Below are 15,566 nucleotides of genomic sequence, written 5' to 3'. Positions count from 1 at the left end.
TATCTTTTTTTATTATAAATCTATTTATATATATTTTTTAATTTTTTATGTTAAAAATTATCAAACATCTACTTACCTCTCATGTGAATCCCATGAGCTTCTTATTCGTTCTTATTTGATCATGACAGGAGAGTAAGGCAAAATAAAATTTTTTTATCAAAATTATAGTTTTCGTTTTAATTTCCATGTAACTCAAAAAAAAATTTTAAAAATTGAAAAGAGTAATTTTTTCATTAACATTTACTTCCCTGGTCTGGAAAGACGATTTAAAGTATACCTTAACGAGTAGAAAAATTGGAGGTTTTGATAGATGATGATAGGCAAACCATCTTAAATGAATCATGACCTATGTTTTCAAGGTTAATTTTCTAGCATTTTACCCCAAAAAAAGGGGTTTATATTAATTTGTACAAGTGAATAGGTTAATGTTAGATTTTTATTTCTTGCAGGCTTTGCCTGCATGCATCACTATATCAATTATTTCCACGTGACAGAATTATTTGAGCAAGTATTTTTATGTATAGTATTTTGCAATTCATATTTTTCTAGACGAAAAAATTCATCAAAAAGATTTTATATAAATATTTTAATGAAATTAATTCTAAATGACTTTAGACGAATTAATTGTCATACAAAAGTGATTATTTTTAATTCAAAAATCGAATTAAAAATTTTGAAGATAAATAAATTTTTTTGACTGAAATTTTTGTTGAAAATTTAGTTTTTTCAAAAAATAAAAAACTTTGGAAAGAATTAACAGGAAAACCACTTAAAAGTTCATTTTAAAATTAATTATTTATAAAAAAAAAATCATAAGATAATTGTGAATTTAAATAAAAAGGTTGAAAACGACATAAAATCACTGCGTAGTATGACGTCCCAACTTCTTAATCAATGCAAAATATTTCAGGGGTGACTGAGATTTTTGCATCACACGCAAACTCTCCGCTCTCAGCTTATTTAATGTAGTAGATGAAATGGTTGACGGATTGAATTGAAAGCCAGATGGCAATTAGCAAAACCAAGTGAAATGCTGTTTGATCTCCTTTCGTCCAACCGTACCGGCCTGGACCAAGCTGCCCAGCCTCAAGACTCACCATACATGGTTATCAAATGTGACGTCGATGAAGTTATGTGGCACAGAAACAGAAGTGAAACAATTGGCAATTTCCATATGAAGAATTGGTTGTTCCTTTCATATTAATTAATTAATTAATGAAGTCCGATCAGGACCGGTGTCTGTTGTTTCTCACTATCAATTAAATCGGATAGTGTGTAGAAAGCCAAAAACAATACGTGATTGTGATAGGCGTCGAAAACACAGTAAATCAAGAATAATAGTCTGTAACACTAAACGTAGGTTAAAATATATTAATCAATTTTGGACCCTCAAATGTTTTCTGGATAATACAATTGTAATCAAGAATTGATTTTTATAAATTACGTGGTTGTGTTATAATAACGAAATCATTAAATAAACGTTAATTTATTATTTATATTATAATTTTAAAATTAATTAATGATATTGGTTTTAACATTTTAAACGACCGAAAAACCTTTTTGTCCTCCATTTATACTTACATAAGCAAATGCATGTATGAAAGATGAAAAAAATGAGATGTAGTTCTTGATAGAATCACATGCAGTTGCTAAGTAAATTTATCACAAACTAGCCTTAGTTTTTGACATTCTTTTTTGGGTATCAATATTTTGCCACAGTGACCAGTACCCGAGTTTGCTTTGAAAAAAATGCCAACGTGCATGAAGGCTAGAATTGTAATAGAATTAATCATGTTAGTATTTTGATTGTGCCTTGTAATTCTATAGATGGAGAAAATTGTGAGAGATAATATTTTTCATAAGCTTATTTCAAAAATATCATCCATTATAATTTTAATTATATTTAATTAATTTTTTGATATGGCTTAACACTGATGCTGTTTAAACAATTTCAGACAAATTAAAATGATTTCGATTTTCTGTATCTCGCATGCAAATAAAAATTTTAAAATTAAATCACAATTTCTCTCTTTTGTTAAATAGTATCTATCTTGTCATCTAGCTCTTTCTCGCTATCTCCAATGGTAGATATGACATTAAGGTATATGTTTTAGGTTCTTCGATTTATTAGTTTATATTCATAAAATCTCAAAGTTTAGATATTAAAATTGATTAGACATATTTGTAAATTAGAACATTGTATAACTTTAGCATCTTAAACTTGACTGTGAGCAAGCAAATTAATTAGTTATTAGAAATTACATTATTAGTTTTTAGATATTGTACCATTGATTTTTAGGTATTGTGAAACTGATTTTTAAGTATTACGTTACTTAATCATTGTGTTTTTCTTTTAAGCATTTTATGACTTAATCATTGTAAATATTGCACGACTGATTTTTAGACAATGCCTAAGTCATACAATGCCTAAAAATTATTCACGCAATACCTTATTAACTAATCACGTAATATCTTACTAACTAGTCACATAATGTCATATCAGTCAGTTATACAATACTTAAAAATAAGTTATGTAATGCTTAAAAACTAGTCACGTAATGCTAAAAACCAGTTATGCAATGCTTAAAAACTATCAAAATTACTAAATTTTATTTAACAAAATCAACAACTTCAAACAACACACCATATTCCATTTAATAATATGATCAACGAATATACTTACTTAACGAATAATATTCAAAAGTTTTATTTCTTATATTAAAAACTACTCTAAAATGCTTAAAATACTCAAAACACTCAACATGCTTTGTCTTTCTATTAAAGAATACTTTGGAGATGAATGATCTGATAAGGAAAGCTAAAAGAATATAAATAAATTTGATACGCGATTCTAAACATATAGGTCAATTTTATTAAAGATAATTTTATTTAAAATTAATTTTTTTGATTAAAAATTATTAAAATTATAAAAAAATTATTTTTAAAAATATTTCATTTATGAGAAGTATTTTTGAAAAAAACTTTTTGTAAATGTCCTTCATTGGTAATACCTAAAATGAGGAATGTCATGGGGACAGGTTTGTCAACACAAGGGTGGGTTGGCCGCAGCTTCTCATCATTATTGCATGGTCCATCCCTGGACCACGGCCTACGTCGTTGATCCAACTTGTCAGACCGCGGTCCTGAAATTGTCCCACGCCAGATTCTGAAGTTCTGGGTCCAGGAGTTGGGGGATTTAAGAGGCTCGTTCGTTCCTGCATGGAACACCACGCGTCGTCCGGTTGTAAATTGTGCTTTTCTGGAGCAGATGATAAACAAATCAATCGGGTTTTAATGATTCTTTCGACAAGAAATCGGGATTTAGTTTTAGATCTTCTCAAACAATCATTGAAGTATGCCAAAAGGATTAATGGGTACCAACCTTCTGTTTCCCAGCTTAGTTGTAAAAGTTAGTATACAGCCTCGCTTGATGATTTTGAATTGCAGGTCTAGTTCTGAATTCTTCCTCCCTGGATAAACTATGAAATCCTAACAGCTAAAACCACCCACTCTAAATTTGAAATATGACAATATGTTTAACTGCTTCTGCTTTGCAACTTCTGAGAACAGGCTGCACCGCCAATGCTGTGGTTTTATCATGAAAATATGCTGAAGAATAGTAATTGTACGGGTTGTCTGGTGTATTTTAACACTCACTCTTTATTATTTTGTTTTCCATATTTGAATAGGGACTTGGCCCTGGTTTTATCTGTAGAACAGTAGCAGGAATTCCTGATTCTTTTGTTGATGAATGAGATTCTCAATTCTCAATTTGTCAGAAGCGGTGAATTTGTTCTCAAGTGCTACCTACTTATTCCTGTGCGCTCATTGCAACAAATGACATCAACGTCCTGTGTTATTCTGTACTAATGCGCAGAAAGCCATGAAAGCTTGTATATAAATTATTCAGCGCTCTTTCACTGTGATACGTGCAAATCCAGAAACAATTTTGAAAATGTCGTAGTTCTAGTTCATGAAACTGCGGTTTTCTTCTTCTTCTTGGTGCTTTACCTTGTCGTTCTTTACTTTTGTTTTGGTACTTCTTTTTGGTCATCCGGAAGCCACTGTTATTACACTATCAGGAAATGAAACATACCCGGCAGTTATCATACTTTCTGAGCACCTTTCGTTTCTTCTTCGAAAACAACAGACTATTGTTTTCCAGACTTTATCTCATTCTCCTCTCTTTCTCTCTGGTGTATAGTTAGTTGCATCATTATCAGATCAATTGCTGCACTGCAGAGAAATAAAAAGAGAAGTTGAAAGCAATTGCTGGAGAAAGAAGGAACAAAAACCATATTGGCTCACAAGTTTATTGTTTAATTTTCTTTCATTAAAAAATTGAAGACAATTGAAAATTATTATAGTTTTCATTTGAAGTATCCAAATGCTTTGAAGCTATGGTATTTAATCTTTAACCAATAGCTATAAGCTATTTGATGGACTACAAACAGTCATTATTGAAAAGGTAGAGAAGAAAAGGAATGAACTACTTTCATAGTTAAAAGTAATAGAAATTTTGTCACAATTTTGATCTGAATGGTTAAAAACTTAAGCAAACTATATAGTTTTATATTCAAAGGTTTTTGACTGTTTAAACCAACAACTCTCCTGGTGACAGACACCCTTAGGTGGAGGAGACACTTCACAGAGAATACCAAGCATTGCATTGCACCAGTTCCAACTTTAGCAATCCACATGGCTAGTCTAGTTCAAGAGAGTTCCTGAGGAGATCCTGTTAACATTCATGCATTGCTCACCTTTTGGTTCACAAAAGACCAAATGAATAGGGGAAAAGAAACCTTCTTTCCAATGTCAAGCGAACATTACATGGCAAGACCTAGATGGCATAACTTTAACAGACTAATATCTCAACATCTATTAAGAACCAAGAAGCTCTACTTTTTTGTACATCGACCACTGAAATCATGTACTATTTCCGATGGAACCAAGTTCTGCTTATCCACTGCTATAGTCATTATCTCTGTAACACCTTGTAGTTATCTTTAAGCCCTGAACTTGTACAAAAACATATTATAAACACCTAAGCATGCGTTAAAAACCAATCAGTTTCTTGAACCGTTATACTACTATAGTGTAATTTCACTCAAATTTTGGGAATAATAAGATGAAAGGATTTGTACGTTTTGATTTTGCACTCATAATATCTAGTTAAAACCCACAGTTTTATTATACAGCAATGGGATTTTACCAGACCGACCAAAAGGGAAATTAGCCAAGGTTTTGCCCCACCCCACCCCAAACGAAAAACAAAATTCAGTGTAGCCTTACCATAGAGAGCCACCATAACCATTTTTGGTAAAGTTCAAGTTTAACCAAGTGATTAATTGCTTTCATTGCAAAATCGCATGGACTACAGGTACACCATAATTAGTTTTCCATTTCTTGATGGAACACTATAAAATTCATCTATTATTAGACGTAAATGAACATGCCTTTTAGCCTTCCCGAGATATCAGTTGTTAGATACATTGTTTTTGCACGATTTTGTTAATCTGGAGAGTTTTTCCTTTTAGATTCATGAATTTAGGTGCCTGTTTTCTAACTTTCAGTACATTCGCACCCACCCGGGTGTGAGGTCTCCCCAGCCATATAAATAGGTGAGGGTGACAGAAGCCTAGTCTCCAAACTCTGTACAATCTTAACAACTTAGTTCACTTGAGATTTTGAAGTTTTTTCTTTTGTGAAAATGAATTCTGGTTCTAATATTTTGCTTGCTTTTTGGGTTGTTCTTGTTTTCTGTGGCACAGAAGCTAGCACAGGAGATGTTGGAGTCCTACTTTCCCCAGGCACTCCTGGAAACCAAGCATTTCCGGCTGTTTTAGCATTTGGAGATTCAATACTAGATACGGGTAACAACGACAATGTTTTAACGATAACAAAATGCAACTTCCCTCCCTATGGAAGAGACTTCCCTGGAGGAAAAGCGACTGGAAGATTTGGAAATGGAAAAGTTTTGTCTGACCTAATAGGTAACTATATTTTACTAGTCTGCTTACAAATAAAAGCATTTAACCCTTTCTTTGTTTATACTACTTGAATTCGAACTCAAACTAATGGGTGTTTGGATTTTTATTTCTAATTTTGTTGTTTATAATTGTCTTCTGCAGGGGAAGGTTTGGGGATTAAATCTGCATTGCCAGCATTTCTTGACCCAAATCTTCAAAGTGAAGAACTTGCCACAGGCGTATGCTTTGCTTCAGGTGGTTCAGGATTGGACCCACTAACAGCGAAACTGCAGGTTTCATATAATTTCACTGGAAATATAGTTAGCTATCTCTCATTTAATCTTCTAAACACTTATACATTAGTTTGTATTTGTCTTACGTTTACTGGGATGAAATCAGAATGTTATATCCATCACCGATCAGTTCAATTTCTTCAAACAATACATTCAAAAGCTAGAAGGAACCGTAGGACCGGAGAAAGCCAAAGCCACCATATCGGATAGCTTGTTTCTCGTGTCATCTGGAAACAATGACATTGCGATCACCTACTTTGTCCTTTTGAGGAACTTGCTACTAGACATCGATTCATACACAACACAATTGGTTAGCTGGGCTTCAACTTTTATTAAGGTATTAGATTTAACTATTCCTTTTTTGTTCATTTTATTGTTTATGTGATTAAGCAATTGAATTTGAACGATCTCCTTTCATAATGAAATCTGATTTAAGGATATGCATGGATTGGGAGCAAGGAAGTTTGCATATCTAAGCACGCTACCTTTGGGATGCCTACCAGCAGGGAGAACTGTTGTTGGAGGTTTGCTAAGAGATTGTGCAGCTTCTGCCAACGAAGCAGCAAAGATGTTCAATTCTAAGCTTGAAACAGAACTAAACAATCTCAACAGTAACCTTCCTGGAGCTAAGATCGTCTTCATTGACGTCTTCAACCCTCTGCTTAATGTCATTCAGAATCCTAACAAATTTGGTAAATCCTTCTTTTTGTAAGATTTCCTGTTATGTTGTGTGTTTTTCCTGAAATCTACCCCTATAATTAATCTTACATTAAGCTATTCCTACTGATTCCCATCTCAGGATTTGCTGATGCCTCCACTGGTTGCTGTGGCACGGGGATGCTCGAGGTATCATACCTGTGCAACCAATTCAGTCCGTTTACATGTTCCAATGCATCTGACCATATATTTTGGGACGCTGCGCATCCCACAGAAAGAGCATACAGGATCATCCTCCCAGAAATCGTAAACAAAATCTCGCAACAGTTTTTAGTTACGTAATTAATTAATGGTTCATTTTATAACTATAGTATGTCTCTCCTGTTTCCAATGTTTCCAAAGGGTTTGGATCAAAATTCACAAATGTTAATAGTCATGCAATCTCATCCATTGTGTCATATCAGAACATATTTCAAGTATCAAGCCCAGTCACGATAAGATTATATTAATCATAAAATCAACATATCCGTAGAAAAATTAATAGAATTACTATATCTCATACCGAACACACCCCCCAAACAAGTTGCATTCTTTCCCCAGCAATAATTCATCACTATCTCATCGGAAGCATGTTCGCAATCTCCTGTTAGCTCCACTCAAATTTGTCTACGATCGTTGTGGTTCACTTGTCTGCTTAAGGTGAGACTACAGAAGAATATGATGACTGCTGCCAGGGAAGCTTTCATCCCACTCGTTATTTCGTATGAGCAATCTGATTTATTGTACTTCCCATGTAAAATAAATTTGGAAGTACAATAAATTAGGCAAAGAACGAGATAGAAACATTCATATTAATGTATTTCATAATAAAATAAATATTTTTAATTAAAATAAAAAAATAAATTTGTAATACAGAAAAGTAAAGCGTAAATATTAAGGGTTTAAAAAACACATTCATTTTCAGATATTAAAAAAATAAATAAAAAATTATTTTTAGTATAAATAATCTTATATTTTGAAATATATATTTTGAGTAATATCGGGACCCTGTCCACCGCCCTCTCTGCTTTGGATTAGGGATACTGGAACCTTCAAAGTGGATCCATCGTCATGTCGTCAATGGGTCGGAAAATCACGCTGAGGAGCTCGGACGGCGAGGACTTCGAGGTGGACGAGGCCGTGGCTCTCGAGTCACAAACGATTAAGCACATGGTCGAAGATGATTGCGCCGATAACGGCATCCCTTTACCCAACGTCACCAGCAAGATCCTCTCTAAAGTAATCGAGTACTGCAAGAAACACGTTGAAGCACCCAAATCCGACGATCGTTCAGCCTCCGTCGAAGATGAGCTTAAGTCTTGGGACGCTGATTTCGTCAACGTCGATCAAGCCACCCTCTTTGATCTCATCCTGGTAAGCTCTTACCTTTTTTGGGGACTTCTTTGGGATTTAGAGTTTAATTTATTCTATATTTGAGGTTTTTTTTTTTTTTTGCTTTTTGAAAGGCTGCTAATTATTTGAACATCAAGAGCTTGTTGGACCTGACGTGTCAAACGGTGGCGGATATGATAAAGGGCAAAACACCGGAGGAGATCCGTAAGACATTTAATATTAAGAATGATTTTACTCCGGAAGAAGAGGAAGAGGTTCGCCGGGAGAATCAGTGGGCCTTTGAGTGAAGAATCTCAATTGAATTTGAACATATCTTTTCTTTTCTTTTTTTTTGTAATTTCAGAGTGTTTGAGAACATTGGGTCGTTATTTCTGCGTAGTTTGATTACTGTTACTGTCATCTTAAGCTCAATTCTTTTACTTTCTTCGACTGTTAATGTCTTGTTGGACCGATGCAATGTTAATTCATGTTGTTCTTTTACTAATTGTCTTCTGTTTTTCGGATGAATTTTGCATATATTGATGTTGAACATGTAGGAGAACAGAGGAGATTATGCTTAAGTCAGGGTAAAAGAGCTTCAAATTGTATTTGTTCCAGTAGGATCAAGAACTTGTGGATCCTGGTTTTTATTACAGATGTTCTACACATTCCTATAATGCTTATTAAGGATTTAGGACCTAGTTGCCACTTTTACTGCTTACGGCAAATGGACTTCTGACTTTGTATTTTCCATTAGACCACGTTATGAATCCAAATACATCTTTCTTGAGCGGATTTGTGGAAGAGAAACTCACTTGGTAAGATGACTTCTGACCATTGTTCGTGAATTGCAGTTTGTCTGGGACCACTTGAACATCTAGGCCTGCAGGTGCATCAATGCTTACAGTGTAGACTGTTTTATCGTCTTTGGAAACATTTGTAAGGGTTCTGTTCACTTTCCTGCCTGCTTTTTCATTGAAATTGGAAATTGCTATTGATGGATAATTGATGTTGGATATAAGATCAATGCTTGACTCCTCGGGGCAAGTAAACCCATCTGGGATGGTGTTGGTGATAATTTGGATTGTAGATATATTATAACCGTAGTAGCAGAGAAAATTCAAGTAGTCAATGGTGGTAGTCTCGTAAACTAGGCCAGGTTCCAATGGTCCTGTTGTGCTTACTTCTCCTGCACCGAAATCATAAGGTGTAGCTGCTGCACCTTTGTCTGTCGTAATTGGGGCTTTCAAATTATTTGTTTGAGTTGCTGTAAATTGGTTGTAAGCAGTCATAGATTAGTCAAAAGTCCAGACTTTGTCATGTACATGCACATGTAGATTTGTTTGTCAGTCCTCACCTGTTGTCATAATGGCGGACCTGATTGCAGAGGGACCCCATTTAGAGTTTCTTGATTTGACCGTGGCAGCGATCCCAGAAACATGTGGACATGCCATCGAAGTTCCTGAGATCACATTATACTGTGGCGGGTCTTTGCCTTCTGGAGCCTCAGCTGTGTCATTTCCTAGCCATGCTGCAAGAATGTTAACTCCAGGTGCTGCAATATCCGGCTGCAAGACATCCAATAATGTTGCTTTATCAAATATCCGCTTTGAAAGAAATAAGTTCTATAAAGTGGAACAGAATGGGGATTGCCTTCAGAATGTTCTTTGGGATTGTTGAGGGGCCTCTAGATGAGAAGTATGTTATGGTAGGTGCTGGTTTATACTCTGTCGGTGATGTTGTAGGCAAGATTGTGGCGGCTGGATTTCTGCAAAAGATCTCAAAAAGTATAAATAGTGAGTAACTAAGTAATCTCAAACAAGAATGAGTTCAGAAACTTGAGCTCCATTTGAGTTGAGTTACTGTATTACTTGGTTGAGTTGATGTAGGAGAGAACCTTAGCGCCATCCTTTGAACTGATCACTGTCGCAGGAAATGTACCAAAAGTGGATGCCACCGCTCTTGATTCATCATCAATCAAGACTACGCCTATGCCTCCAAGATTCTTCACTACATCTTTCTTCTCTGTCGGTGAATAGGGACCGTCCTGATCACAAACAACAATCTTTCCCTTGATAATTTCTTGGTCCATGGAATCTGGGTTGCAGCTCCTGAGCAACAAAATTTATTGGAAGAACTGATCACATCGGTGTGTCCAGTACTAGTTAAATTTGCCATAAATTTACTCATTCATCCGGTACCTTGATTCATCTTCGTCTACTCCAGTTTTGTTGGCTGATTTTGCATATATAATCGGGTACACTGGAGATTTTTGAATGTTGGCCAAATTAATGCCTTCACCCTGTGTATCAGTTAGAAGAAACAGATGAAAACTAGGACGAGGAGAAGACAGGAGAACGGATCAAAGAAGATCATTACCTTAATGATTACTTTATCTTCCCCCAGCACAACATTAGACTCAAAATCCCGGTCGATTGTGCTAGCGGCAACGGTCAAGATCCAAGGTGCAGCATTGACAACTGATCCACGGGTAGGTCCGTCGTTTCCTGCAGAGCAGACCACAGTAATATTATGCTGCACGGCATGGAATGCTCCGATGGCAATGGGATCATTAGTAAGCTCTGGCTTTAAAAACGAGGGTGCTCCAAGGGACAATGACAGCACCTCCACCCCATCAGCAATCGCATCATCAAATGCTGCTAAGATACTGGATCCACGGCAACCATTGTGAGAGGAACATACTCTATAAATAGCTAGTCTTGACCCCGGGGATCCACCCTTGGCGGTGCCTTCCGCCAGGCCGTAGTAAGATACACCCTGGACCTCACTTCCTGCTGCGGTTGACGCCACATGAGTGCCATGCCCAATCATATCCCTTGGCGAATGGTACTTTATAACTGAACTATCGTCGGCCTCATAGGATCTTGCTCCAATGATCTTTCTGTTGCAAAACAAACGTTGAGGTCGTGTTTTTACAAGATTAGTATGATTGTAATTGTAGTTTTAATCATATTTGCTGAGAGCATACCTGTTGCAGTTGGAGGTGTTGAAATCCTGTGCTTGTGCGCAAGTACCTTTCCATCCTGGTGGAATTGGACCCATGTCCTTGTCATTAAAACTCTCTGACTCCGGCCAAATTCCTGTGTCCTTGAATTGCACTTTAGCTCTCACGTAATTTGAAAAGGAAAATGAAATTGCTATGGTAATTGCGTGATAAACTTCTACTAGCAAATAACAGAATAACAAAAAGAGAGAAAAAAATGTGATGGAATTCTATATATCGGTGAACAAGTTTCACCTGTATCTAGGACGCCAATGATGGCACCCGAATCATGATCAGATGTTGTTGAGCTTGAGTTTGAGTTGGGATTTGAGTCGATCACCACCGAAGTCTGATACTTCAAGAAATCCCATGAGCGAGTAGTGTGGAGCTCTAACACAGAATCGGGGAAGACCGACACAACTCCTGGTCTCTCAGCAATTGAATGAGCCTCTTCTGCTGATAGTACTGCTGCAAACCCAGAGAAACCATGTTTGTAGTTGTGTACCAGGGCATTTGTTTTCCTGAGCACATGAAGAATCGTCAACTTGACATTAGCGTATATTTTATCCGATTAGGAGTATGGAGAACCAGAAATGAAAAGGCTATGACAGGGACGACAATCAAAAGAATTATTATCAATTCTTCTACCATTTAATCATGTTGTAGACCTAATCATGAGAAACATAACCTTTCTTTCTTTCTTTTGGACATGCAGTTTTATGGACGTGGGTAGCGTTAAGCTCAGCTCAGGAATGGTCTTGATGTCATGAATTCATACCTTCTTCTTTCTTTTGTTTACGGAATTCATGACTGATTCAAACCAAATAACAAAAACAAATTTAAGATTTTAGAACAAAAACAGCCGCGTATTCACCGTTTCAGCAATGAGCTCAGAAGTTGAGCGTGATCATCCTTTAATGAACCCTTTCTCGAAGCCGCTGCTCCCATGTACACAATATAAACACCATCCTTCTCTGCAGCGGCTGCACCAGTTTCTGTCAACAATGAGACAGCGGAGAAAAAGGACAAACTGAAAATAAAGGTGATAAGGGCATTCATGGGCGTTCAACTGAAGATTGCCTCAAATGGATTTTGATTGAGAGAGAAAGTTCCCCAGCCAACTCAACCGTATAAATAGTAGTAAGATGGTGGGCTGTGGGAAGCATGTGCGCGCACTGCGAACCAGTAAAGCTTTTAATATCCACCCAAAGTGCGGTTTTGCATATCTAATGCTCCATTAACCGCTTAGCCTGGTGGTGAAGGTGGTGAGAAGTGGTGGTGATAGGTTGAGAGCAAAGACAGCTCAACAATTTGGGTACTAAAGAAACATTGTCAGCATCTAAAAACAAAACTAGGTAACCCAAGAGCCCCATGCCAATTGAGAAACGCTAGATGCAGAACACAAATTTGATGGGGGAAAAAGCTTTTCGTGCCTAGGAGAGGAATATTATCTTGTGCTTTTTCCCACAAATATAAAAGTAAACGTAGTCTTTTATTTGCTATATTTGCTCGATTAGGGTGGGGCAAGGTGTTAAAACTTTAGCCTTTTCCATGTCCACTCTATTGCTAGAAGGACTCCATTATGTCAGAAAATTGAGACCTTTGCACTGCTAACTTCATTTCAAGTTGTTTAAGAGAGAAACAAATTCGAGCATACATGAAATATACCGAAGTGAAACATTAAATATTCAAAACTTCGGAAAGGAGTGTCTCCCACGTGGTTTATTTGAAGAACAATGATTGTCAATCAAATCTGAAGTTGCGAAGCCAGGGTTAGTGCTTGAGAGACAGACTAGTGGGTTCTGACAGTAATTTCATTTGGGCAAAAATCATGTCCCAAGAGCACGCTCTTCTCGCAGGTGTCATGATTCTCTTCTTATCGTTTCAAAGATTTTGGAATTAAACAATGTAAACAGTGGTCTTAGCATCTTAGGAGGATTCAGGAAGGAATCCTACGCAAATGGGACAGAACTGCACTTCCATTTTCATCATCTCATCTAAGTGAAATGGCTCCTCATGAGTGCGCCACTGCCAGTCTCCCACCACTAAAAGTCTTACTTGCTTGAGCAAAGATAATCTATCAGAAAATGGGGATACCTATCTACTTATTGACCCTTTCCCTTTTTCCGTAGGTGGGCAGAGGCATGGGCCGCCCCCTCTCACATTTTGCAAAGAGACTTCTCTTTTTTCAGGACGTTGGTCAAGACGCGTTTATGGTAGGAGCTATTACCAGAAATGATAATGGCAGGCTTATCCAGACCATATATAGCAGTGGGAAGAGGCTGGTGCAATAAAGCTAGTTGAGTAATTGAACCACATCCGTTAACGCCAAAGGGTGCCAATTGTTTCTAAACACAAAGAAAACCTGATCCTCAAAATTTCAACCCCGAAGGCACTATCAAGTAAACAATATCATTTGGGTCTTTGTTTTTTTTTTTTGAAAGGTTGAGATTTTATTGTTATAAAAATCTCCAAATAGAGACTTATAAGGAGCTAAGTCACAAGTGACTTGCTTGAAAATAAAACGAATTCCCAGCAGGGAGGGTTGGTAGAACATAGAAAAGATCTTGATGAGCCTTCAGATATCAATCATACTAGAAAAGATAACAAAGAAATCAAAGCCAATGTAGACTTGTCCCTACTAATCTGGGACATTAAGACATTAAAAATGGATCATCAGAATTAATGTGGGTAAAATCAGAATAAAAATGACAAGTTTAGAGAAAGTTAGCATTATGATTAACAAAGTATACATTGTGGTTGGCTTTTCTCACCATCCTAGCTTTTGCGAGTCCATCAGCTATCATGTTTGCAACTCAAAAAGTATCATTTGGGCCATTGCCTCAAGACTACTCAAAGAATGGCTCTTTGCAACTCAAAATGCCATTATTTTTCTCTTTGCTTTAATAGATTTCTCCCTATAGTTTGGAGTTTTCTTTTATTTTTTTTCCCTCTTTGGCCATGTTATGTATGTGGAGTTCCAAGGGCCTAAGACACGGTTTTGCAAACAATGGACAGCTCCAGGAGCTTGTATCTGGAAGCAACATCAGCCATGGCCTACATACATCTGATATGCTTCTCACTATAGCAACAAAACTATTATAGTCCTATTCACCATAACAAGTTTGACTTCCATCTGTCATTTTCCCTCATCGTTTTGGTGGAGAAAAACAAACTCTGCTTCACTTACCAGGTACTAACGTAACAAGACCTGGAGTTCATTCACTGAATATACCGCCAGGAAACTTGTCTAATGCTTAGGAACAAGAACATGATTGACGGCAGTGTCCACCAGGAGCTCCTTTTCTTGTTCCAAACATGAATAAACATTCCCAAAATTGGTGGGGAAAAGAAAGATAAATTGCACCGATGCAAAAGAATATACTAAAAACAAAAACTAATTGCATCCAGCTAAAATAGGGTTTAAATTTCAGTATTTCTTGCTGGTTTAAGAAAATATTGGCAAAATCCAACATCGAGACCTCATTTTAAACAATTAACAATTGATATTAGTCGATTAATTTATTGAAAAGTATTTTACCTTAATCAACTAATATAAAAACTTAAGCGATTAATATTAGTCATTTATGCATTATCTTGTCTTTTATCTTCTTTTTGACAACTAATACATGTGTAAAATTATTTTTACTTTATCGTTATCTTCCAAAGAAGAAAAATAAACAAACTAGTAAGCAAAATAGAACCCGGTATTGGGATGTGGGCTTCGACCGAGCCTTGGCCCCAAATAGAAGGCTTGGCAGAATAATAGATATTTCCATTGCTGTGAATCGAACCTAGGTCTCCTGGTCGTAAGGCAGTCATCCTTGTCAGTGGACGACAACAAAATAAATTTAAATACTCTTCCCCCAATTAAAAATAAATAAAAAAAGTTCTTAAGTGTAAGTGTTACTAGTTATAAAAGTTTATTTGTTAAATAAAAGAATAGAGAAAATTATGAGGAGTAACTTTTATTGATAAGAGCATTTCAAAAATAACATCAAAATAAATTTAATTATTTTTAGTCATATTTAGTCATGATTTGACGAAAATAACTTTGAAACTATTTCAAATAAATTAAACCATTCATTATAATTTTTCTTCATTTGTACTTCTGATTTATCTCTCTCAACATCCTACTTTTTCTAATTTTATCGATTTCTCTCTTTGGCATTCATCTTTTATGCTTCTAATTTCTTTCTCACGTTTTCATATTTCTCTTTCCAACACTTTGATGACACCAAACGATAGTTTTGATGTGTTTGAGTGGATGAT

The 15,566-nt window shown here is 36.1% G+C and overlaps 3 protein-coding genes across 3 annotated transcripts; 2 read left to right on the top strand and 1 right to left on the bottom strand.

Moving 5' to 3' along the window:
- Positions 1-5,710: 5,710 nt before the first annotated feature.
- Positions 5,711-7,826, top strand: LOC110416222 (GDSL esterase/lipase At5g63170-like). The gene is made up of 5 exons (XM_021428129.2): positions 5,711-5,993; positions 6,132-6,262; positions 6,369-6,599; positions 6,699-6,954; positions 7,062-7,826. The coding sequence occupies exons 1-5, from the start codon at positions 5,711-5,713 to the stop codon at positions 7,259-7,261; spliced, it is 1,101 nt and encodes a 366-aa protein (XP_021283804.2). The 3' UTR covers positions 7,262-7,826.
- Positions 7,827-7,942: 116 nt separating this feature from the next.
- LOC149527204 (SKP1-like protein 1B) lies at positions 7,943-8,795 on the top strand. The gene is made up of 2 exons (XM_089783497.1): positions 7,943-8,332; positions 8,425-8,795. Exons 1-2 carry the CDS (start codon positions 8,030-8,032, stop codon positions 8,596-8,598), a joined length of 477 nt encoding a protein of 158 aa, XP_089639623.1. The 5' UTR covers positions 7,943-8,029; the 3' UTR covers positions 8,599-8,795.
- Positions 8,796-8,939: 144 nt separating this feature from the next.
- Positions 8,940-12,675, bottom strand: LOC110416220 (CO(2)-response secreted protease-like). The gene is made up of 9 exons (XM_021428127.2): positions 12,169-12,675; positions 11,550-11,815; positions 11,280-11,391; positions 10,670-11,192; positions 10,492-10,592; positions 10,162-10,401; positions 9,944-10,058; positions 9,648-9,858; positions 8,940-9,557 (listed from the first exon to the last, which is right to left on the bottom strand). Exons 1-9 carry the CDS (start codon positions 12,351-12,353, stop codon positions 8,989-8,991), a joined length of 2,322 nt encoding a protein of 773 aa, XP_021283802.1. The 5' UTR covers positions 12,354-12,675; the 3' UTR covers positions 8,940-8,988.
- Positions 12,676-15,566: the final 2,891 nt, after the last annotated feature.

This window comes from Theobroma umbraticum, unplaced genomic scaffold (assembly GCF_002168275.2).
Source record: "Theobroma umbraticum cultivar Fairchild unplaced genomic scaffold, ASM216827v3 scaffold_51.0, whole genome shotgun sequence".
Lineage (NCBI taxonomy): Eukaryota > Viridiplantae > Streptophyta > Magnoliopsida > Malvales > Malvaceae > Theobroma > Theobroma umbraticum.
The sequence above is the reverse complement of the archived record's forward strand: the minus strand, read 5'-3'. Positions and strand labels throughout refer to the sequence as shown.

What these genes read in the sequence shown, in the direction of transcription:
- LOC149527204 (XM_089783497.1), top strand. Translation starts at nt 8,030, where the DNA reads ATGTCGTCAATGGGTCGGAAAATCACGCTGAGGAGCTCGGACGGCGAG. An exon ending in CCCTCTTTGATCTCATCCTG is followed by an intron (nt 8,333 to 8,424) that starts GTAAGCTCTTAC and finishes GCTTTTTGAAAG; the next exon opens with GCTGCTAATTATTTGAACAT.
- LOC110416222 (XM_021428129.2), top strand. Translation starts at nt 5,711, where the DNA reads ATGAATTCTGGTTCTAATATTTTGCTTGCTTTTTGGGTTGTTCTTGTT. An exon ending in GGGCTTCAACTTTTATTAAG is followed by an intron (nt 6,600 to 6,698) that starts GTATTAGATTTA and finishes ATCTGATTTAAG; the next exon opens with GATATGCATGGATTGGGAGC. An exon ending in TCAGAATCCTAACAAATTTG is followed by an intron (nt 6,955 to 7,061) that starts GTAAATCCTTCT and finishes TTCCCATCTCAG; the next exon opens with GATTTGCTGATGCCTCCACT.
- LOC110416220 (XM_021428127.2), bottom strand. Translation starts at nt 12,353, where the DNA reads ATGAATGCCCTTATCACCTTTATTTTCAGTTTGTCCTTTTTCTCCGCT. An exon ending in AAGATAAAGTAATCATTAAG is followed by an intron (nt 10,593 to 10,669) that starts GTAATGATCTTC and finishes ACTGATACACAG; the next exon opens with GGTGAAGGCATTAATTTGGC. An exon ending in GTCCGCCATTATGACAACAG is followed by an intron (nt 9,558 to 9,647) that starts GTGAGGACTGAC and finishes ACCAATTTACAG; the next exon opens with CAACTCAAACAAATAATTTG.